Source organism: Octodon degus, unplaced genomic scaffold (assembly GCF_000260255.1).
Source record: "Octodon degus isolate 3935 unplaced genomic scaffold, OctDeg1.0 scaffold00127, whole genome shotgun sequence".
Classification (NCBI taxonomy): Eukaryota; Metazoa; Chordata; class Mammalia; order Rodentia; family Octodontidae; genus Octodon; species Octodon degus.
The window spans coordinates 319150-343657 of NW_004524703.1; the positions used below are offsets into that span (position 1 = coordinate 319150).

Consider the following 24508-nt stretch of genomic DNA (forward strand, 5'->3'; position numbering starts at 1 on the left):
GAGGGCAGAAAGCAATAGGACAAGTATACTTAACCTAAAAAATCTACCAAGAATCCAATACTTGGGGCTGGGGAGATAGCTCAGCCACCTAAGTGCCTGCCTGGGAAGGGCAAGGACCCAGGTTCGATCCCTGGTACTGCATGCCTGCCGTGCTGGCCCTAGGCACACCATGCAGGCCCTGAAACCAAGCCTGCTGGTGTATGCCTGTAATCCCAGCACTGCGGAGACTGAGGAGGATCACTACAAGTCCAAGCTGTGTAGCAAGACCCGCAACAGAAAGAAAGAAAGAGCCAGGCATGAAAAAAAAAAAAAAAAAAATCAAACAAAAAAAAAATGGAGAAACCTAAATAGGAGAATGTTCTATGAAGTACCTAACTGAAACTCTCCAAAACTGTTAAGGTTGTAAAAATCAAGAGAAGACTCAGAAATGGCCACAGCCCAGAAGAACATGAAAACCAGGATGGCCAACATGATCAAATGTGGTGCCTTGGATGGAGCCCTGGGACACACGTGTGTGGCAGATGCCCATGAGGTTGGGAGAACAGGCATATTTCACATCCTAAGTAGAGTGCCACATGCTTCTGGCCTTCCGCAGGGGTCTGCTCCCCCGCAGCCAGTTTCAGGCGTTGCACAGGCTGAGGCCTTGGCCTTCCAGCATGACCCTCCTGCCAGGGCACAGACAGGGAAAGGGCTACAACAGCTTTTCATGGGGCATGGCCATGGCCCATGGCTGTGCTCCCCTATAGGAAAGTCCTACATGAGGAGTCCAGGTTATGGAACAGCTGGCATGAAGTCCAGGGTGCCCTCCCACGGATTTTGTGGGTCTTCCAGGACCCACAAAGTAGCCTTCCGGAGCCAATTACCAGGAGCTCAGAGAGACTCTGGTGACAATACAGGTGCTCCCAACACAGATGTGAAGATGAAACAAGGGCATGTGGAACCATGCTGTGCTGGAGGGCTACAGAGGACACTGCAGACCTGGGTCATTGCTATGCAGGGGGACCCTCCCCATCTGCCAAAGCCTGCCAAGTCCTCACCAGGGCTCTGTGTGCTGTGTGCAGCTCCCTGCCTCTCACATAGGATCTGCCCAGAGCAGGAGCACTCAACCCAGCTGACTTGCTTCCCAGGCCTGGCCCAGTGGGCCCAGGGCATGCCCAGATGGTCCCTGTCATCTCTGCCCTGGCAGACTGGCCCAGGCAGTGGGGCCTTGTGCCATGGACAGACACTTCCTCTTGGACAGTGCAGACAGTGAAAGGGGTGAGGGTCCTTTTGCCTAAAAATCCTTGCCACTTTCCATTACCAAAGCCTTCCACACTTCCATTGGTCACTGTCACATAGGTGTGTGGGGCTTGTAGGCTGTCCAGGCCTCTTGACCCATGGGTCTGGACTGGAGTGGGCTTCTCCAGGTGCAGTGCCTCCCAGCTTCATTCCTGTTTGGGCTCTAATATTAACCACCCTAGTGAACACATTGCCAAGGTGGAAGTGAGTTAGCCCAGTCAACCAGGAACAAATGAATTCACAGAATACAAGTGCCACAGATGTAGTGGGGGAGCTGAGCAAGGCAGGCCCATGACTGAGTCTCAAACAGCAGGAAATGGCCTCAAGATACCTTTGTGTTTGGCAAGGAGAGGCCTCCGGCCTGGTGGTGCTACTGGGCTGAGGACCCCTGACCATACTCCCCAGACAAACACACCCTGCACTTCCATGGCCCACCAAGCGGTAGCGTCATAGGACCTAATAATACACGCAAATGAGAAGTCAGCCTGCAAGCCCTGGCCATGCAAGGAGAGAGCTGGTGACTGTCCTGGCCTGTCCCCTCTGGCCTTGCCCTAAAGCAGCAGGCTGCCTGGCCAGCAGCACCTATATTGAGAGGATGAGCATGCTGGGCGGAATGGCAGGCATGTGCCCAGCTGTCTCGGCGAGCCCTGCCCAATGGCCCAGCAGAAAAGCTGCTGTCCACAACAACACAGAGGAGCTGCCCAGGACCCACCCAGGTCCTAAGCAGACTGGGAAGTTGTGCACAGGTGTAACAAACAGCAGGAGCCAGAACCTGAAGAGATCACCTGGAAGAGACAGTTAACCTGTCCCAGCTAGCTCCCACCCCCAGCACACACCCCAGGTCTGCCTGACTTGGGAGAAGCAGTCTTCTTGCTACAGCAGTAGTGACGACTGTGATCTGTCCTCAACCTTGTTTCTTGATTCCATTAAGAGCAACCCTCTACTTTCCGCCTGACAGGCAGCTCCCAGAAGGAATACCTGGCCCCTGGCCCTAGCTCCCGATGGCAGCGATATCGCCTGCTGTATTACACAGGCCCCTTTAAGAGGGAAGCTTGGGCTCAAGAGAACAAGACCCAGATGAAAGATGGGGGCCTGAAGGTAGGTACCCTACGAGTCAAGGAAGGACACCCTGCCGCCAAGGTGGGTACATTGCAAAGTCAGGAAACCTGAACCCTGAGGACAAGGGGCGATGAGCCTTGGTCCAGGTACCCAAGGCACCAAAGACATTTCCAGAAGGGCGAGGCTCCTGCCATGGTACCCAGAGCAGGACCAGGGGGTGGAGGAGGTACAACGAGAGAGTGTGGCTGTGTGTGCTGAGCCCCCTGCCCGGGCCTTCTGTGGGGCCTGCAGGCTCTTCTCCCTCCCAGAGCATGAGGCACCCCTCGAGGTACTCACCGGCAACCTGCTTAAAGCTGTGCTTACTTGTCCAAGGATGGGAGCAGAAAGAGAAAAGGTCACTTATCAGTGTCCCTCTGCCTCCTTCAGGATCAGGCCAAGTGTAAGGAGGGATGGCACCAGGTGTCTCCAGAAGGGGAGGCCCTCACTGAGGTGGGCCGGGAAGTCACAGGTCTGACTCTGGACCCCCAGGGGTAGCTGAGGCCCAGGCTCCGCCACAGGGAGCCCCACAGCATTTCTGAATGTGGAGGCCCCGCCTCTTCCTCATCAGACCACAGCTGCCAAGAGAGCAACAGGGGATGGCATCCTGGGGAAACGGGCATGATCTGGCTGTGGCTGTCATGGCTCCCAAAATCATGGTCAGAAAGGACCTGCATGCTCCTAGTTCACCAAGTACCTCTCAGGAGATGAGAGCTTATGACCTGCCTCCTCTGAGTACCCATGAGGCCCCAGGACCCACACAAGCCACACCCACATTAGAACACAGTGTGAAGAAGTGAATACCAGTACACCAAGGGTGTCCAGTCTGGGTGTGTGTGGCCATACAGCCTGGCAGGCAGAGCAGTGTCATCTTAGAGGCTCCCAAAGTCTTCTGAGTGAAGAGACTGACTCCCCCCAGGGGCTCCAGTTTCTGAACAAAGGACAGAGCCCAGCACCTCTTGCCCTTGAACCATTCAATGACTTTGGAAAGTCTTTTGTACCCATCACAGCCAAGAAAGGCCAATGCTTGCTCCCTAGGAAGCTGTGGGGCAGTGCATTGATAGATGCACCAAGGAGTGGGTTGCCAGAGGGTCCAGGCTTGCATTCACCCTGAGTTCCCTTGGCTGCTACATTTCTCCCACCCACAAAACCAGGCACAGAAACCTCTAGACAGATAGGGAAATTGAGGCTCAGCGACACAGAACGCCTGGCACAAGGCAACAGCACTCGCAGAATGGCAACCCCAGGAACTGGCGCTGTAATGCACATTTGTGATTCCAGCCCCCAGGAGGCTGAAGCAGGAGGATGGCAAGTTTGAGCTACATAATGAGACCCTGTTTCCAAAAACTAAAAGTAAACAAAGCTGTGGTCGGACATCTAACTGTGGATTCGAGTCTCCTGCATTTGCTTCTGGGTGTCCACCACACACACGCACTGAGGTGTGCCTAGGAGTCTGGTCATGCGGGTGTCCGTGAGCACAGTTGCTCTCCAGCAGCTGCCGTGGTGTCCGAGCTGGTGGTGGTGGCTGTTGGGCTCTCTATGCCGCTTCCCTGCTGGCCCCTTGCCCTGCACCACAGCGCTTAGCTCACAGTGCCTAGTGATTAATAGGCAAAGAGTTCCCAGTGAGAGAGGATTGCTTTGTAATTCCTATTTAGGCTTCTAAATCATTCTCTCTGTCCTCATCCTCCACCATCAGATTTGCCCCGCCAGCTGGAAGGCTTATTGAACAGTCAGATATGAGCAGGCGCTGATATAAAAATAGAGGCAGGACGTGGGAGCTGGCACTGTGGGTGACTCACCGCGCAGCGGGCAGGCGCAGGGCTGTGCAGCAGCTGCAGCATCTCTACCCCTGCCTCCCTTTTCATTTTTTACTGCTCCTGGTGCTGGTACTGTGCCCCCCAGCCCTGCACCCCTCCCCAGCACAGCACGGGACCCAGAGCAGATGCTGGGATAAGCAGGGCTGGCTGCGGCCGGTTTCTCTGGATTTTTACCTTCACCATCTTCCCAATCCCCATTAGTGCATGAGATAGGAGGAGACCAAAATAGCACAAACTCTCATTTTCCTGCAGGCTTTGGGAGTTTTCTATAGAACATTGAATGACCTCCCTGTCAGCTGCAAAACCCCAGCAGATTGAAAGAAAGTAAAGAGGCTGGTAATTAGGCTGAACCCTCGTCCCAGGCCCAGGCTGCACCCCCACCTCAGGGCCCAAGATTACACCCCATCCCAGGTCCAGGCTGCACCCCCACCCCAGTGGCCAGGGCTGCACCCCATGCCAGGCCTCAGACTGTACTCCATCCCAGAGTCTCCTCTCCCCTGCATCATGTGAACACTGTTGCTTGTACTGCTGATACATATCCACCCCCACAGTGGGTTATAGGATCCCTGGTGCTGATGTCCTCGTTCTTCTTACTCACCACTGTATCTCCTGCACACTGTAGGTTCTCAGCGAGTACTTGTTAAATAAATGGGAGGGATATGGTCCTGGATCTCACTGGAGAATGAGGGAAACAATAACCAAGACTGGATTTTGCATGTCTTGACTTCCCAGCCTGGGAAGAGCCATCCTCCTAGGGACTCAAAGAACTCACAGACCACATACTCTACATCCAGCCACCACTGAAAGGCCCCACCTATCACCAAATGAGGCTTTGGGGGGTCATCTAGACACAAGTCATAATACCAGTCATCTGTTGAAGGAAAGATAGACTGCTTCCAAGATTTAGCTCTTCTAAACATGGGTACACATGTCTCACTGTAGTATGAGGTCTTTAACTCTTTCAGGAAGATACCTAGAAGAATAGCTGGGTAAAACAGAATGTCTAGGTTTAGTTTTCTATGGAATCTCCATGTGAGTTTCCATAATGGTTTTGCTAGTTCACATTCCCACTGACAAGGCAGAAGATTCCTTTCTCTAGAAAACGAGGCAATGGAGTGTCTGTCCATTAGGCAATCTTCCTTCACAACTACTTCTTTTTCCTAATAGTTGGAGGCTCCATTCTCTGGGAAACCTGGAATATGGATGTTGTGTGGTGTGCAGTGAGTGCTTAGTCTGCCCTACAAAGATTGGTCTCCTGACCTGCATGGCAGTGGGTGAGAGAGCAATTTCCTCAGCAATGCAAATGCACAGGTCACTTGCGGCCCAGCACCAGCACCAGCACCAAGAGTCTACACCGCAGAAGAAGGAAGGGAGTCAGTCTGGGCTTGCCCTTAAATAAAACACATAGAGTGACAAAGAAAAAAGAAGAAGGAGACTTCTCTGGCTGGACTCCACAGTGGTGTGCTCTCCAGGAGCCTAGAGACCCTCTTCCTCCCAGTTGCCCTGTGGAAAATACAGGGCAAGGACTGGTACAGAGGGCAAAGGGCATCCTTGGCGCATTGTGGCTGGGAGTCGCTTGGGCCTAACTCCTACCCTGGCCTAGATCAGAAGTGCTGGCTTGGCTTTCTGAGCCCTGGTTTGCAAAGCCAGGCAGATGGGAAAGGAGACACAAGCTTTCCATCTCACAGGGAAGGACCCTGGAGACCACACAGATGTGCTGGACCTCAATGGCCTGGGGTTCTGCTTTCCCCTGGCCCTGTCCTGGGTGGACACTAGAGACTGAGACAAAACCTAGGGAAAATATGAATTCCAGACATAGAAGTAAGGCACCCAGAATCTGGGGGGTGGGTTGTTTGTTTGTTTTTTGTTTTTTGTTCTTTGTTTTCTGTTTTGTTCTTTGAGACAAGGTCTCACTATGTAGTTCAGGCTGGCCTTGAACTCACTCTGTAGCCCAGACTGACCTCAAACTCATGGTGATCCTCCTGCCTCAGCCTCCTAGTACTAGTATCACAAGCATGTACCACCATGCCTGGCACATTTAAAGCATTTAAAAAGAAGTCTGAACTCATCACCTTGTCCACAGATGTTTTTCGGCACTTGTAGTCCTAGAGAGGTTCAGTAAACAAGCATTGATGGGAAGGAGCTGGGCTGCAAGCAGCCTGCTTGGAAGAGGATGGCAGAACAGGGAGCCTTTCAGAACTTCTCAGGGAATGGGCAGGAGGAGAACTGAGCCTCCAACTCCCATCTCTGCTCAGGGCTTCTCCCCGCTGCATGCCCTCCTGAAAAGTGTAGGGCAGACTGCCCTGGCCTGGAGGCCAGAGCTCAGTTCCTGACCCAGGTCCTCTTCCCAAGCACCCCGCCCATCTATAGGACTCCCAGATGAGAATGAGAGCCAGGCTCTGCTCCTGGGTGGGTCTCTTATGCCTTGCCTGAGCACAAGGCCACCTCTGGTCACCAGCAAGTCTATACATGGATTTGCCCAAAACCATCTCACCACTGGAAACAGAACTTAGGGCTGCTGGGCTAGGGGGTACTTTTCTGTTTATTTATGCACTTTTTCACTTTAGTATTTTTAATATTAGTATCCTACACATTTATTGGAAACCTAAATTGGAAGAAAGATGGATATATTAAAAGGGTAGAAAAAAAGTTTGAAAAACCTAAGTTCAATGGTCATGAAATGGGACCTGTATTTGATTTTTTTTGTTACATCTGTGCTTTACAAGTCATATTCATTGTACTTTTGGGAATATGAAAGAACACTCCACTAAGTTTCTGCTTTCTGAGTTGTTATAAAATCCATAATAAACCATTTCATGAATGTCTGGAAAAAAATGAAAGGACAGAAAAAAAATCTTCTGTCATGATACTCTTGAGCCGTCATTATGATTTATCACTTTGTCCTATTTTAATTTGTCCCTTTTGCCCTTTTTTCCCCTCATGGCCTAGCTGGTGCCTGTGGATGCAAGGGACATTTGTTAGCTGCAGGCTGCAGGGGCTCCTGGCCCCTCGGCCTCCCAGCTGCTGCCTGTCATCTGAGGACTTGTCAGACTCACTGCATGCGCAGGCCCAGGGAAAATTTGGAGCAAAATTCCCCCCGCATGCATGTGAGAGCTTAGCAGATTTTCAGAGGTGGCAAAAGACAGATCCAGTAGGTAGGGATGTGGAATGCTCTTTTTAGGAAATGAGAATATTATATTCCCTTTTAAAAAATGTATTTGGTACAGAGTTTCACTACACAGCTCGGACTTGCAGTGATCCTCCTGTTCTCAGCCTCTCCAGTGCTGGGATTAAGGCCAGCTCCACCATGCTAGATGTTGGTGGCTGGCTCAGCATGCCTGGTGGCAGAGCCTATGCAGCATTGGTACCGGGGATTGAACCACAGTCCCTGCACTTGCCTAAGCAGGCGCTCAGTCTGCTGAGCTATCTCATAGCCCTTGTTCTTTCTATGTCTCAGTGCTAGGGATTGCTTTCCTTGCCAGTATCCCCTATACAATACTAAGGAACAAGTGTAATGATTCTCCAAGATTTGCTGGAGACTCTGCCCTGTCTTCCTTCAGTGACCTGACAAGCACACAAAGCACTTTTTGGTTCATATTATTACAAACACAGAACTCCTGGGAATGGTTATTTTTCTTTTCATCCGGCAAATATATTTGTATATTCCCGGTTTGGTTTGCTTTGGTTTATAAGGACTCATTCCTTCCCACACAATACTATCAAAAAGAAACACTTCCATGCCTAATTTAGGTATTGGAATTTATGAAATACCTATAAATATAACCCATTATGAAAGCATAAGAGATATAGAACATTAATAAAACAATATACCAAACACTAATAGAGATAGTTATATCTTTTTAGAGAACTATCAGAAAAGTCAGGCAATTTTTTAATTTGACACATTTCTAGTGAAATAACACAATTCTAATTTCTGTACATTGTTAACACAACAGTAATATCAAAGGCAGGTTTTAGCTACCAACTAGTAGAATTGCTAAGGCAATTCTGCCAGAGTGAGCTGAAGCTTCTTTCAGTCCTGAAATATTGTGAGTCACTTATGGAGTCTGATGGTAGCAGAAACAGACCACCAAGTCTCTCTCATAATACTTCCTTGAGGTCTCAAGGAAGAGACTTCCTTGTGACAGGGGTTTTGATTTAGTATTTGCACTGGTGTTGGTGATGTACATCCATAATCCTAGCAATTGGGGGGCTGAGACAGGAGGATCACCTCAAATTCGAGGCCAGGCTAGGTTTTGTAGTGAGTTCAAGGCCAGCCAGAACTACATAGTGAGACCCTGTATCAAAAAGAAAGAAAGAAAGAAAGAAAAAGAAAAAAGAAAAAAAAAAAAAGCAGCTGGGCATGCTGGCACATGCCTGTAATCCCAGTGCTTGGGAGGCTGAGGCAGGAGGATTATTGCAAATTTGATACCTGCATGGGTTACAAAGTGAGCTCAAAGCCAGCCTGAACTGCATGGTGAGATCCTGTCTCAAAAAGACCAAAAAAAAAAAAAAAAAAGTATTTAAGAGTTAGCTAACTCCTGTAATATTAACACCTTTCCAGGCTGCTGGCCATATGAGTTATTCAGATGCTGTGTTTGTGTCTGTGTATCTCTGTGTGTAGTTTGCTTAGATATGCCTCTGTACAACCAATATTTTCAATGTGTTCAAAATCAGTATATTAGGTATGCTTATGAATGTCCAGTATTATCAGTAAAATGCTGGGCTCCTCCAAGAGACTAGCTCATTTTTAAAAAATACATTATTTTTAGGGGCTGGGGCCATAGCTCAGTGGCTTAAGCACCTGCTTGGAAAGCACAAGGTCCTGAGTTTGATCCCCGGTCCGCAAAGAAAACCAAAACCAAAAACAAAAAACCAGTCTTAAAAATACATTATTTTCAATAAATTTGGTGCCACAGATTTGCTTTATTTAAATCTTAAGCTTTACCAAATACCCATTCTGAATGTCTAGATTTAGCAGTACCACTGCCTACAAGGCTTCAAAATTTTATCAAGCTATCAAAAGCCGGAGAGGAAGAAATAAACAGTCATGTGGCTCTTATCTGTCTTTCTATCCCACCTATAATCTCACTTACAGATGAGTTTGTTACCTCCCTTCTGTCTGAATCTGTTTAATTCTGCTCTTGTGAATATTGATTGCCTGGCAGGCTCAAGGTACTGAGTTCAATCCTGGGAACCGGAAAAAAAAAGGAATATTGACTAGGAGCATGCAGGCATTAAAAAAAAATAGGCATTTTGCTTACCCACAGAATCTCATATTATGTGAGTATATTTTGTACCTTTAAAATGTTTGGAAGTGGGTGCTCCTCTGCCTCTTGCTTACGTCCTCCTCTCTGGGTAAGGATGGCCACACAGGGTGGACACTTACATAAATAGAGAGGCTCCACACAGACTACGGACTTCCTGGAAGGAGAGTCTGGGTTAAATGCATCGAGTTGGGTTTTCGTGGATAGCTGGATGAATGAAGCAAGACTAGCTGTCATACGGAGGCTAATGCTTATGCTTCGGTGCACAGCGTGGGTGCTGGGAGTCCTTCGCAAGGTAGGTGGGGCAGCAACAGACAACTGGGGAGGGAGAGGGATCAGACCTATCAGGCACGTTGAAAGTCTTTAACATGATCTGGGTCATCTTCTTTCGGTTGGCCTGGGGGTTCAGGTTCCCCCATCCCCCCATCCCACCCCTCCACTCCGGGCGCTCCGTTTTGTCTTGGGCGCGGCCTTTTCAGGAATGCTTTCTGCTTTCCCCTCCCTCTCCTGGCACTCCTCCTAGACCTCCAGAGGGGCGCTTCTTAGCGCCACCAGCACCTTGCAGTAGGCAGAGGCCTTGCCAGCTTGGAAGAGATCTCGACTGTCTTAAAACTGGCTCATGAGGAGCTGAGCATAGCCCTTTGGGTCAGACCTCGCCTACAGCGCGGAACCTCCTGGGCGCCGCGGAGGCGTGCCCGTGACGCGCCTCTGGGCAGCACCTCGGTCAGCGCCGGGTGACCGCCCCAGCTGAGGCCACCTTCCTGGGAGCGGTGCGGGGGAGGGAGCTGCCCTACCCAGCGGCGGGTCCGGCAGGACCACCACGGCCCCCCACGCTGGGGGAGGGATTCGATCCAGAGGGGACACTGTGGGGAGGGGCGACAACTTTTGTCTTCTGAGGGTCGTACCCAGAGTGAGGCGGAAGGACGGCGCCTTGCCCCCGCCCCCTTCCTTCCCCGCCTGTAAATAAAGACGACCAACATTTAATGCGGTTTAAGAGAATGGCTGCTTTAATGCTTCAAGTTTCCACTTCCTTCCACAGGGCTTTGTTTCAAAAATAACAAAATGAGGTAAGTCGAGTCACTGTATGTACACGGCGTCATCGTCCTGAGGAGAGCGCGGCCCCGCCGCCTAGAAGCATTTGCGGTGCACGATGGAGGGCCCGGCCTCGTCGTACTCCTGCTTGGTGATCCACATCTGCTGGAAGGTGGACAGCGAGGCCAGGATGGAGCCGCCGATCCACACGGAGTACTTGCGCTCAGGGGGGGCGATGATCTGCAAGACAGCGTGTCAGGTGGCCCCACCGCCCCGCCGCCCCGCCCGCTGCCCCTGCCCCCACCCGCCCGGCCGCCGCCCACCTTGATCTTCATGGTGCTGGGAGCTAGGGCGGTGATTTCCTTCTGCATGCGGTCAGCAATCCCAGGGTACATGGTGGTGCCCCCCGACATGACGTTGTTGGCATACAGGTCCTTCCTGATGTCGATGTCGCACTTCATGATGCTGTTGTAGGTGGTCTCATGGATCCCGGCGGATTCCATGCCTGCAGGCCCGGGGGACAGCGTGAGCGGCGGAGGCCCGCGGATCAGCGGGACACCGGGCCCGGGGACTTGCGGGTGGGCGGCGGGGCGCGGGGCTTACCGATGAAGGAGGGCTGGAACAGCGTCTCCGGGCAGCGGAAGCGCTCGTTGCCGATAGTTATCACCTGCCCATCAGGCAGCTCGTAGCTCTTCTCCAGAGAGGAGGAGGAGGCGGCAGTAGCCATCTCGTTCTCGAAGTCCAGGGCCACATAGCACAGCTTCTCCTTGATGTCCCGCACAATCTCACGCTCAGCTGCAGAGGAGCAGGATGTGGATTCAACGAGGGAGGGGACCCCTGGGGCTTACTCCTGCTCAACCTACCTTGGGGCACCCAGGCCGCTCACCTGTGGTCACGAAAGAGTAGCCACGCTCAGTGAGGATTTTCATCAGGTAGTCAGTGAGGTCGCGGCCAGCCAGGTCCAGACGCATGATGGCATGTGGCAGGGCATAGCCCTCATAGATGGGCACGTTGTGGGTGACACCATCGCCAGAGTCCAGCACAATACCTGCACCAGGGCAGACAGCATGAGGCTTGGCCCAGGACTCAGGTGCAAGTTAGGGTACATGGTTGGAAAGAAGGACCAACACAGAGCTGGGCTAGGGGCACAGTGCAGGGCCAGAAGGCAGAGCCACAGGTGGGGCACAAGGCTGGGACTGGGGACACAGGTCCCACAGCCTCAGCTCCTCCTGGGTCTGGATATATGCACTCACCAGTGGTACGGCCAGAGGCATAGAGGGACAGCACAGCCTGGATGGCCACATACATAGCAGGCACGTTGAAGGTCTCAAACATGATCTGGGTCATCTTCTCACGATTGGCTTTGGGGTTCAGGGGGGCCTCAGTGAGCAGGGTTGGGTGCTCCTCAGGGGCCACACGCAGCTCATTGTAGAAGGTGTGGTGCCAGATCTTCTCCATGTCATCCCAGTTGGTGATGATGCCATGCTCAATAGGGTACTTCAGGGTCAAGATACCTCTCTTGCTCTGGGCCTCGTCACCCACGTAGGAGTCTTTCTGACCCATACCCACCATGACGCCCTGCAAGTGGAGACACCATGTGCTGATCAGCGTGGCTGTAGGCACCAGCGCTATGCTGGAACCAGCCCCTCTGCAGACCCTGCTGCCTGACCTGGTGGCGAGGGCGGCCCACGATGGAGGGGAACACAGCCCTGGGGGCGTCATCACCAGCGAAGCCGGCTTTCACCAGGCCAGAGCCATTGTCGCACACAAGAGCGGTGGTCTCATCTTCATCACACATGGTGTCGGGTTTCTGCAAGTACAGGGACACAGTGGTGACACACAGCAGTCCACAGGTGCCTCTGCCTACCTGCCAAAGGCCCTCCCTCCCCAGAGACCCAGAGTCACCTGCAGCTTGAGCTTCCTGCATCCATCAGCAAAAGGGCACAGAGAACCCTACCCAGCTCAGGGCTGTGCTGCTGAGGAGGGAGGCACAGGGTGGAGACCACACCGCCAAGTCCTCCAGCTTGGTACTGAGGGGCTGGTATCCCCAGAGGGCTCTGCCTTCACGGCAAGCCACCTGCTCACTAATCTAGCATCTGTCCTCTGCTCAAGAGGCCTCATTTGTTGAAGAGGGATTAAGACCCCAGCTGCTTTCCTGGCCAGAGTGAGCAGGTGCTGCCCATGGAAGGGCTGTGGGACATCCTGGATATTTAGGCTCAAAAGGGACTCTTTGTCTTGTCTATGATTCCAGAGAGGGGTGGTATTTTCTACTTTAGACTGCAGTGGGGAGGGAGAAGATGAAGGCCACACTGAATTCCTACCACAGCCCACATTCTGTCTCCCTGTGTGTGTCCTAAATGCCAGGTAAGATGCCCAGATGGGCTGAAAGTCAGTCTACAGACATTGGAGACAGTGCCGGACACAGGCCTGTGGCTACCCAGCGGGGCTCTGCCCAGGTCCCTGCAAGCCCACTGAAGGTCTTGCCCCGTGTTCTCCCACCTGCAGACCTACCTGGGTGGGTGGTTACACCTGCTGCTCTCTGGCTCGGCCGGTTGCCGTGGGAGGGTGGCTGTCCACTTTGGTGACCACTTGTCCCCAGCTCAGGTTTTTATATAGTCCTCAGGCACTCCCTCCACACCGCCCCGCAGGAATGTTGCTGCCCTTCACAGCCATATTTGGGTGTCGGCACAAGTGCCCTCCTTCAGCTGGTTCCTGGCCTGGGCCCTGCCTGGGTCCCCTAGGCAGACCAAAGAAGGACCGGGCTGGCCCTAGCCCAGGTAAGAGAGACCAGGCCATGTATGGAGTGTCTCCCCAGTGGGCCTGCCCCTCCCTCCCGCCTGAGGTGGGGTGGGACAAGGTTCACCCCTGTGAACCCAGCTCGGAGCTGCACCTGTTACAAAGATCTCCTCGTCCCACCCACCCTGTGCTCCCAGGTGCTGCAATGGTGCCTGACCGTGGGTCCCCTACAATTACCCCATCCCTGGGGTCCTTTCCTCAGCCTTCCACCTAGTGTGCAATTTCTGTGGGGATAGCTGGGCTGACAAGGTACAGAGGCAGTCACCCGGACACTGGCAGGGCAGGAGGGGAAAGCTTGCACCTCACTTTTCCCTCTCCATCCCAGCCCCCCAGCCAGAGTTCTGACCCCAATTGGCCCCCCCCCACCTCGGATGCCACAGGCAGCCAGAGGGCACACAGCTGTCACTGGGCAGACAACTGGTGTGGGTGTGGGGAGAAAAGAGGCTGGGGCTGAGGAGGCTCTGGCCATCAGGGTCCTCTGGGCTGTCCTCTTAGTGCTGCAGGATGCTCAGAGGGCCTGAAAGGAGTCAGGTGGGGGTCGTTTCCCCTATGAGCAACCACTGACTACCAGGTTGGCTGGGTTGTTAGCAGCCCTCCACCCTGACTACTTGGTGGTATTGTGTCCCACCTCTGGGCCTGGCTAGGCCTGGAAGTGGTGGTGGCAGTGGCTGATGGGAAGGTGAGGCAGTGTCCTTACTGAGGACCAAGACTGTGCACTCAATCAGGGCAGTGGCTCCTCCTGCGAACTCGTCTTTATATTTAGAGGATGATGCTGCAGGCCAGGCTGCTCCCAGTCCACCTTGGAATCACCACCTGCCAGGGCCTGCACGGCTTCTATTTATACCGTGGATACATGGGGATATGCCTTTTGGGCTTCTGGGGACCGGATCTCCTTATAGTAAAAGAGTGGGGTCAGTGGAGGCCATTCTGCCAGCGCCTCTCAGTTTGGGGGTAGGGTGTAGGGCAAGAAGGCCCAGAAGAACATCTTCTGTCTTCAAACTTGGTGACATGCTTTATGGGGTGCCCAGGGATGTCATTTGTTTTTCTGATGTCTTAAGTGTTCCCAAAAATAGTTGCAATTCACATTTGGTAGTGGAACTCGGCAGGAGACAGGTGTAGTTTCTCTAAAAGGAGGATATGAAGGACACTGACCCACTCTGCAGCCTACACCATCCAGCTCTCCCTGAAATGACCAAAGTAGGGTTGGTGGAGTTGAAACAGCAAGGAGAAAGAGCCAAAAGCCCCAGTGGTTTCATATTCAGCTTTCCCACTATGTTAGAGAACGAAGGACTAAGGGATCGAAGTTTCCCCTCAAGGCCCTTACCCTCCTATGTCATGGGTAGTGGAAATGTTAGAGAAAAATAAGCCAGCAAGTACAATGTCAGACTTTCATCTGGGCTGTAGAGGAAGGGAGGACAGCAGTGTCACCCACAGGGCACCTTGTGGGGATGAGGAGCAGATACTGCTCAGCACTCTTGGACAGTGCATTTCCCTGCTCTCAGACAAGTCTGTCTGAGCTTGTGGACTCATGCTCCCTAAAAGCTATGCACGAAGTGCCCGAAGCTATAGGCGGCCTCCTGGTACAAGTACTGCACATGGCAGGTGGCCAGGGGCTCAGCTGTCCCCCTCTGCCATGTGACAGATGTGCTGGCTGACAGTCCTTGGGGTCATCCAGCCCTCCCATACCACCACTCCCAAGCTGGTGAAGCACCAGCTCCACCGTATCAGTGTCAATGCAGCCTGGCTTGTACCCTACCTCGAGTGCTGCCCCCCCCCCCATACCCCTCACTTTCACAGTTTTCTGGCTTGGCCTCTCCAGTATTTCTACCAATTTAAACATGAGCTTATAAAACTCTGTGGAAGGCCTTCACATTTCAATTAAGCCTTCTCACCATCTGCAGGTGGACAGGCCAGGTTCTGCACATCCCAGCTTTCAATAGCCCGGGGCTTACTGTGCTAAGGATATATTGAGGCTAAACAGCAGTCATGGGGAGCAGGGCTCAGGCTGCCCTGCGGTACACTGGAGTGGCCAGGGCAGGGAAAGAGCTTCCGACTCTCCTGTCATCTAGTGGTTCTGGAAATACAAAGATCCTTAAGGGGCCTTCTCCAAAGGACAAAGTAAGCCATCTTGAAATGCAAAGTAATGGCTTCATGGGCAACCATGTTATCTGAGAAAGGACCACAAGAGGCTGGCTACTCTACCCATGGCCATGTGCAAGAATGGGAGTTCAGCAGAGCAGGCCCCTCACCCACCAATTTGCTTTGTGACCTCGGGCAAGTCAACTCCAGAAGGTTCTGCCTTCTCAGCTGGGTTACACTTGCCCTACAAGACTGATTCAAAGCCAGGCATAGCTTTCAGAACTCAGGAGCCTGAGGCAGAAGTGGCAATGCTTCAAGGCCAGCTGGGGCTACACAGTGAGTTCCAGGGTCCTGAACTATTGTGATACCATTTCCAAAAAATAGGAGACTGCTCTGAGATTTGAGATCAATTCTGGGTAAATGCCTGGACCTGAGGAACACTAAGGCTGAGTACTGGACATATGAGTGCAGGTCGCTGATACGTCCCAAGTAAACAGGCAAGGCTAGGACAACTTTCTATGTTTTTGGAATGTTTATTTAAAATTATTAAAAATGGTAAACCTCATTACATTCAATGATCTCCATTTTAATTTTTGAGTGAGCTATAAATTATAGTACAGCCATGGAATAAAGTATCATGCAATCACTGAAAAATTATAGCCTGAAAAATACTTAGAACACTCATTCAAAAAAAAAAAAAAATCAACATTGTCAAAAAGGGCAAAAATGTTTCTTAGGAAATTAAAAAAAAAAAATCTTAAAAATATTTACATTTACTTGCACCCCTCAAGTCATGGTACATTAAGACAGCAGATATGTGATGATGCACTTGCATTAGGTTGAGAGCAACTGGTAAAACCATCCCAAAAGGCTCCTTTGACAGGGCAATGACAGGGGAAAGGCTGAGAAACTTTGGGGTATAAGTAGCGAAATGCTTACAACAGCTCACAGAAGAAAAGGTCACAAAATGAAAAAGTACACACAGTCTAAAACATTCCAAGATACATTTCAAATAGGAACCAAAGTTGTTTTTGGCCATGGTGGTGGTGGTGGGGAGTTAACAGGGTCTGTTTTATTCCAAATACTTTTTTTAATACCAGGTTTTTCATTTTCTAGTCTTCTTTGTAAACACAGTATTACTTCTTAGAATGTACTTTGGTATTTAATGAGTGGTATTTTACACATGAATATGCAGCTTACTTCTCTTCAGGCATTCCCAGGACAGAATAGGAATAGTGGTAGGGCTATTTCTGAGGCAGCTTCAACATGTCTGGTGCAGAGGCTGGGGGGGGGGGGGGGGGGCGTCAGCACACAGCCAGTGAATCATCCTAAGAGCCTGTTCTTACACACATCCCAGCCCTCAACCCCCACCAAGGCCCAGAGCCCTGGTCACAGGAGAAACACCTTCCAATCTCTGAAGCTTGCCTCAGCTCCCCAGGGTCAAGGTCTATGGCCCTCAAGGTTCTAGAGTCACCACCATGCATCAACATCAGCCCATGGCTACTGCTGCCTTCTCTCTGTTCAGAGTCAAGGGCAACACCTTGATGCTGTCACTCAAGGTCCCAATGGAACTCAGCTGTGCCCAGATGCAAGCAAAGCTTTCCAAAGGAATCTGCCATGTGTTACCAGCAGTCACCAAGGTTCCTTGATTTATGCAGTCACACATAATTCTTTTTTTTTTTTTCCACATATCAAAAAAATTTTATTCCAGGTGGCAAGGATTTCCAAGTAGCATTATCTTCAAGAAGACAACTTCTGAGTGAGAGATGGGTCAGTCAAAGGTAGAACATGGCTAAAGAGACTGTGTGTGTAGTACAAGATAACAGGAGATAGACCTACATGCCCTGGTGTAGGACTGCCAAACCTGAACAAAGAAAATAGATTAGACAGTAGGAAATTCAACAAGAAGGTCATCAGTTGCAATACCAGGACTCATTTGGGAAGACGATTACAATTTTGAATTCACAATGGCTTAGTGAGAACCCAACTTTGGTCATTGGGAACCATCTCAACATTATAAAGACAGAACAGGAATGTACCTTAGTATAGAAGCCCTGGATTTATGCCCCAGTACATGAAGAAACTCGGGCATAGATGTTTGGGGTTCAAATGGTAGCATTTACTTCATTGAGAAACTGAGCTAAGTGGCACATAATTCTTTGATGAACACAGAAGATCTGGCTCCTCACTTCCTTCTCTGGTTAAGAGAAATGGCTCCATTAGCCTATTCTTCCAAACAAGTCAAAGCCCAGGCTGCTAACTTCCTTTTTTGGTCAAGATAAACAACTCAATAAGATTAGCTTATTCTTCCAAATATGAGCTGGACTGGAAGTCCAGGTGAGAGGACACATGGGGAGGGCTCAGAAGCCAGGCCAATCACCAGGTTTAACTTCTGACCTTCCAGGCTAAGTAAGGTGGTTAGTAATCACTGGCTTTGGCCAAAGTGTAGTATGCCAGCTGTGGCGCTGTATAATTTTTTTATTGAAAGCCAGATAAGAGTGATGACCAGTTAGGACAAGTAAGTTCTAAGAGAACACTACTTTTCATATTAGGACAATCCACAGTAGTTTCAAGCATCACACACGCTTGTGACCAGGGCCAACTGTGGTGAAACTAGAACTCAGTAAGAACTATAAAAATACATTAGGCCTAAAGGGAACCCCAGGGCTGAGAGACTAACTCACATGGCACTGTGTAGTTGTCTTGTCCTCAAGGACAGATATGGGTAGGTGAGAAGTCACATGCACACTTCATGCATTAAAGTGCTTCTATTAGTACTATTCACTATTTATGTAGAGAAATTAATCAATTATCAAACCTACAGAAATTATACCCATTCTGCTGTGTTTCTTCTGTCTTATAAGAGGTCAGTAAAACCTGGCATTTATCTTGTAGACAGGTATTTCCCACTGACCCTAAGCTAAACAGATGCCAAGTGCCCCAGGTCAACATACGACACCATGTCACAGCACCTTCAGAGATAATCTTGGGCAATCTCATAATTTTTTAAAATGACCAAACATTTGAGACCTAGAAGTGATTTGTGCACACAACAGCCAGAACCAGGGTAAGAAGCCAGATTCACTGGGCCAAGTGAGTTAGAAAGGGCATCAAACAGCTGACAAAATTCAGCTGCAAAAAAGGAGGAAAAAATCCATGTAACCCAAAACCAAAATTATAGTTACATAACTAGTATTAGCTTCAAAATAAAGAACAAAAAGCAAACAAACAAACAAACACTTTACCTATAAACATAAAATGGTTCAAGCTTCTAGTTGTTTAAGGCCTAAAATTTTTACAAAGAGTCACATAAAAACTTTTAGAAAAAATTATATTTTTACAAAAAAATTACATTTGCCCCTGGACATAATACTCATAATTCGCTTTCAAAACAAACTCAAAATATGGGTTGGACTTGAGGTTTCCCAGCTGATCAGCTTGTAGCAGGTCATTCACTTCTGGCAAGTAGTCACTGAGCTGAATGCCTGCAAATATAAACACAGGTGTTTTTATTTTTGCAAAACTGTTGAGTGAGTAAAATGACCACTGAGAAGGCGCCTGCGCTCCTACGCAGGGCCTCACGCATGCCGCCCCTGCGTCTGCTCTCAAGTCTAGACAAGCCTCTGCTGGAGGCCCTTCCCTCTGCCCACAGCCACTCATGTAAAGGCTTCAGTAGGATCTGAAGAGCTTCATTTTCTCCTATAGTTAAGACCAACCTTCAATGTAAAAGTTTTAAACTAAGTCACTTAAAAGGAAGTATTCTGAGTAATTATATATTCCTCAATTCAGGCAAGAATTTAGAAGAAACGCTGTCTGAAGAGCCAGCTCCAGTATCTCAGCTGGAGTCAACAGGGCAGGTAGCCACCTACACCGCTGAAAAGCCAAAGAACATCAGCTGAATGGGCTGTTTTAAGTTGAGGGCTACGAAATTAACAAAAGTATGCACTATTTTGTAGTTTAAAAAAATGGGATGAAATTTTAAATAAGTAAGATAATTTGTTACATTATCAGGTTCTCAAAACCAAACACTAGTTCTTAAAAAAATACCCTTGAGAGTCAGGGAGCTAGCTCAGTGGTGTACGTGCCTGCCTGGCAAGCAGGTCCTGAGTTCAATCCCCAGTACCCCCCCACCCCCCCCACAAAAAACCTTGAAGTGTCTAAGGGCATTTTTGTACTTGTTATGTAATAAAAAAGTTGTGTTAGGGCCAGCTAGATAGCTCAGCGGATTAAAGTGCCTGCTTAGGCAGACACAGGGGTCGGAGGTTCGATCCCTAGCCTGCCATGCTGGCTCTGTCCCCAGGGCACACTAAGCTGGCAACTGAGACTGGGCAATTGAGACTGGGTGTGGTGGTACACATCTGTAATCCCAGCACTTGGGAAGCCGAAAACAGGAGGATCAGTATGAGTCCAATCTGTGTAGTGAGACCCTATACTAAATACATAAAATAAATAAATACTTGTGTTAAAGTTATGAGGCTAACTAAATCCGAGTCATTTGCATATCATTTATTACAATTAATATAATTTTAAGAAAGACCTTTTCTTTGTAAAATTATATTACATTGTAAAGCTATACTGAGGTTTTTTAATATTTAATATTTTTGTTTTTTGAAGACAGGTATCATTATGTAGACTAGCCTTGAAAACACTTATGCAGCTCAGGCTGGCCTCAAGCTCACACTAATACTCCTGCCTCAGCCTCCTGAGTGCTGGGATTACAGACAGGCACTATGGCCAGGATCTGCACACAATTCTACACACTCAAACAACAAATGTTTATAGCAACTACTGTATGCCAGACAGTGGGGCAGGAGTGTTTTATGTAGAACAAATAATGTATCCTGCAAGAAGTGAGGAGATGGCTCAGCAGTCTAAGCACCTGTCTGGCAAGTACAAGGATCCGGGTTCAATCCCTGGTACTGGACTCCGTGCTGGCCCCATGGTGGCACATGCATGTAGTCCCAGCACTGCGGAGGCTGAGACAGGAATATCACTAAGAGTCTGAACTATTTAGTGAGACTTTGTATCAAATAAATAAATAAAATATTTAAAAAAAAATAATGTATCCTGCAGACATGTGAAGGAAGCATGTGAAGTGTAGATGCTGCCCTGATGGGTATCACTCTTGTTCACTCAGAAGGGCTGCTGGACCAACAGCAGCTTTTGTCCTGTGTATTTGTTGCAAAATGGATGAAGAAGCGCATCCCGGCATTTGGAAAGATGGGTCTGCTCCAGGTTAGCCTACTTTACACACTGCATGGATTTTGGCAACCCACATTTTAGTAATTCTACAATACTTATTTTCATGTATAAAATGTGCCAAGTCTCTCATGTCTTGTCCAGCATTCTCCACATTTTAAATTCTTGGTTTTTTATAGACAGTCACTCTGCCTTCTCATTTACCTTTCCCTGGACAATAAGTACTATACTCAAAGCAGCTTCTTCACTTACACCTTGTCTTCATCAGTAAGGGGAATTCTGATCATTACCTTAAATACAAAACCCATAAAATACAGCCCCTTCTTGAGTCTTGTCTCTAAATTGAGATTTAGAGTCTTAATGTCTAAATGGATTTATGCAAACATCTACATTTGCTAAGTGTTGTATGGTCAGTTTAGAAGTGAATATACTGGGGCTGGGCAGCACATCTCCCTGATAAGCACAAGGCTCTGTGTTTGATTTGCAGTACCAAAGCAAAACAAAATAAAACAAAACAACACAACACAACAGTAACAAAAAAAAGAGTGCCTACCAGGGAATATACCAAAAAATGCTTATACCTCATTTCAAGTTTTCAGTCTTCATAAGAGTTGACTGAAAAGTCAAAGAAAATGACTACTTTCATCAGTACAGACTCTTGGCATCACACCTGTACCTGGACGCCCAGAGAACCCACAAGTGTGTGCATGGATAACTTTACTCTGACATGTGCTCTTCCAAGTGCAGAGAACAGAGATAAGCCTTTCTTTCATTGGAAACAAATCTCTAATTTTGAGTAGGAGACTGCTTCATCTTAAACTTCATCATTTGTTATCTTGACAAATATACATTATTTTAAGATTTCTAAAATTCAGAAAATTATAATTTCTCATAGTAACAATCCACTTACCATCTTTTAAAAGTTTCTGTAAGATTTTCACAAATATACTGCCTTTTGACTCTTCAATGGGATCACCTTTACCATCTGAGCTAGACCAGCTGGAAAAAACAAAACAACAAAAAAAGCCCACCATGAGGGTAATGAAGTCATGGACTTAGCTGAGATAAATGACTTTTGTTGATACTGGGGCTTTGTCTGGGTTCAGTCTCTGAATAAAGAACTCTGAAAGCTGGAAACACTCCGATTTCTGTACAGATGCAAATCACACTCTGACAGCTATTCACCAACATCTCCGCTGTGCATCAGATTTTGTGTATTCAGTGTACATAAGACACAAAACACCCAAAAACTGCCATACAAGAAGCCAGCGTGAGGCTCGCAAGCCAGAATAACCAGAACAGGATCAACAAACCAAAGGTGCCCAGAGCAGGATCTTGGGAGAGGGATGCAGAGGTCAGGCTCCCAACAGGAGACCAAGCACTTTGGTAAAAGGAGCCCTCAGTACGAGACTCACTCCTGTCACTTCTTAGGCACCAATCCCTACCAAAGGGCAGTCCTGGGTCCTTTGCTACAGAATACACATAAGAAATGTTCCTGTTATATAAAGTAAAGCCATATTAATAATGATGAGCTGTAAAAGGCTCAAGTCAATAACTTCTGAGGATAATCCACTAATATTTTAGACTGCTAGACAGTGTTGGATTGTTTAGCTGAATTCAAACACCTATTTAGATGCCAACAGAATACCTACCTCTGACAGGACTAAACAAAAAAAAGGGGATACAAAGGAAAGATCATTTTGTATTTATATATAAAAAATAGGATAAATATACAGCTACTTTTGCTTAATTCTATAAGAAGAAAGAGGTGTACTAATAGTGTTTGGACAGTATATCCTGTCTGTTTCTTGTACTATGGATAACTACTAACAATGTACAATGTACTGATTATTGAAACTGTCCTATTAATCAGCTATGAAACTGTATCATTCATATTTCTCAATAAAATTAAAATTAATTAAGGTGGTGCATGCCTGTAACTGCCACTTAGGAGGCTGAGGCAGGGGATCACCTTGAGTTCAAGGCCAGCTGGGCTATATACTAAGTTCAAAGCCAGCCTGAACTATGTGTTGAGACCTTGCCACAAAACAAAACAACTCAAGGCACTGACCCTTAAGATGCAATCATTTTTTATTAAAAAAACAAAACATAGCTTTGAGTCTTGTTTGGCACAACAGATTCAACTTCTGTGAATATAAGGATGGTATAATTTCTGTGTAAACAGACAGTCTAAATGCTAATACAAAAAGCAGTGACTTAGCTGGGCATGGTGACTCACACCTGTAAACCCAGATACTTGAGAGGCTGAGGCAGGAGGACTACAAGTTCAAGGCTAGTCCGGGCATCTTAGAAAGACTGTCTCAAGAAACAGGGGCTAGAGTTGTAGCTTAGCCCTCCCTGGGTCCAAGCTTCAGTAATGCCAAAAGAAAACCAAATAAAACCACAGCAAAAACGAAAACAAACCCAGACTGACTTTATTATAACAGGGCTCTAAATCTTTAGGCTATCCTTTATTCTGAATTTAAGATGTCAGATTACCAGTGTAACTGCTAACAAGCTCACAACGTGCTGTCATTACGTGCAGCCAGAAGCTCACGTAACTGTCTGGTTTGTGGTATCACGGCTGCCTCACACCACATGAGCCAGGACCAGGTCAGCTGGGACTTACTTGTCTCTCTGCAGAGCTCGGCAAAGGATCTCCAGTTTGAGGTCATTTATATTCACATCTTCTTCCTTCACAGTAGAATAAAAAATCTTGATTAAATCTTAGCTTCAGAAGAGAAATACATGTTTAAAATTTATTTATGTCAACTCCTAATCTTACATAAACACTGTTGCTTTGTTTAATTCATAACTAAAAAATTTCCAATTTTTTCAACTTTTTTTTCCTTTCCTTTTTTTTGCTGCCAAGGATTGAACTCAGTACATTGTGCTTACCAGGCAGGCACTTATGCTGCTAAGTTATCTCTGCAGTCTGTTCTTTAAATTGTCAGTACCAGTATCACTTAGAAAAATAAACAAATCATTATCTATGTAAATTAGGTTCTGATAAAGTATTCACTGACATTCTGATTTCATCAAGAACTTTGAAAGAGAGAGAAAAAAAAATTTTGAGAGACTAAAATTTTTAAGCAAGGCTATATAAGAAAAGTATTGTTTTCATCATCTTTCAAATAACTTTCGATTGTATGGTCAAGTAACAAAACAACTACTTATCCAACAGAATTCCTACTACAATTTTTTAAAATTAAAGAACCAACTTTTCTTAGGGTAATTGCTATGAGAAAAAACGCCTCAGAACTTTTAAGAGCTACTTTTTGGGTGGGGGTAAGGTACAGTTTGGAAATTGAACTGAGGACCTTGCACACGCTTCATGAGCACTCTACCACTGACCTACACGCCAGACCCCACAATCTTACTTGGGCACAGAAAAAGGCACCTGGGAACGTGTGAAGATTATCAGGAATTAGAATTTCCCAGCAGTTTTTTTAAAGGGCTGGATGCCTTCTAAGAGACAAGAGTAACTGAACTAGAAATTAGTCTTTTTTCATGAGCACTGTCATGACTGACTAAAAGAAGTATTTTCTATTCATACTTATTCAGTTACCTGAGATCACCAAGGGAATTTACTTACCTCGTCAATATATTCCAACAAGTCCAAAGCTTTCTTAAAATCATATTCATTAGCTCTTCTGTTTTCATCACAGATGTATAGCTGTGGCGAATCACAGTAAGGAAAAGAATTATTCAGAATTTAGAACTAATAACAGAACACTAGAGAAATTTATTGATAAGTAGTCTTTTTATTAAGCTGGGGGTATCTTTATAGCCAAGAATAATGTCACATTTGTGAACTACATTTTATCTACTTCATAATGAAGTGTCTTTTAAAAATATGTATATCCTATGGGCTGGAGAGATGGCTCAGTGGTCTAAAGCACCTACTTGGAACAAGCTTGGCAAAGCACAGGAACCACGGTTCAA

The 24508-nt window shown here is 47.8% G+C and overlaps 2 protein-coding genes across 2 annotated transcripts in view; both read right to left on the bottom strand.

Moving 5' to 3' along the window:
- Positions 1-10441: 10441 nt before the first annotated feature.
- On the bottom strand, positions 10442-13108 carry Acta1 (actin, alpha 1, skeletal muscle). The gene is made up of 7 exons (XM_004640807.2): positions 13001-13108; positions 12159-12299; positions 11743-12067; positions 11376-11537; positions 11093-11284; positions 10813-10994; positions 10442-10729 (listed from the first exon to the last, which is right to left on the bottom strand). The coding sequence occupies exons 2-7, from the start codon at positions 12285-12287 to the stop codon at positions 10586-10588; spliced, it is 1134 nt and encodes a 377-aa protein (XP_004640864.1). The 5' UTR covers positions 12288-12299; positions 13001-13108; the 3' UTR covers positions 10442-10585.
- Positions 13109-18240: 5132 nt separating this feature from the next.
- Positions 18241-24508, bottom strand: part of Nup133 (nucleoporin 133) — a 56845-nt gene continuing 50577 nt past the window's right edge. Inside the window, exons 23-26 of the mRNA XM_004640808.2 lie at positions 24159-24239; positions 23193-23257; positions 21474-21562; positions 18241-18849 (exon numbers count right to left, since the gene is read on the bottom strand). Of these exons, the coding sequence (XP_004640865.1) occupies positions 18713-18849; positions 21474-21562; positions 23193-23257; positions 24159-24239 (372 nt within the window). The 3' untranslated portion in view covers positions 18241-18712. The remainder of the gene's footprint in view (positions 18850-21473; positions 21563-23192; positions 23258-24158; positions 24240-24508) is intronic.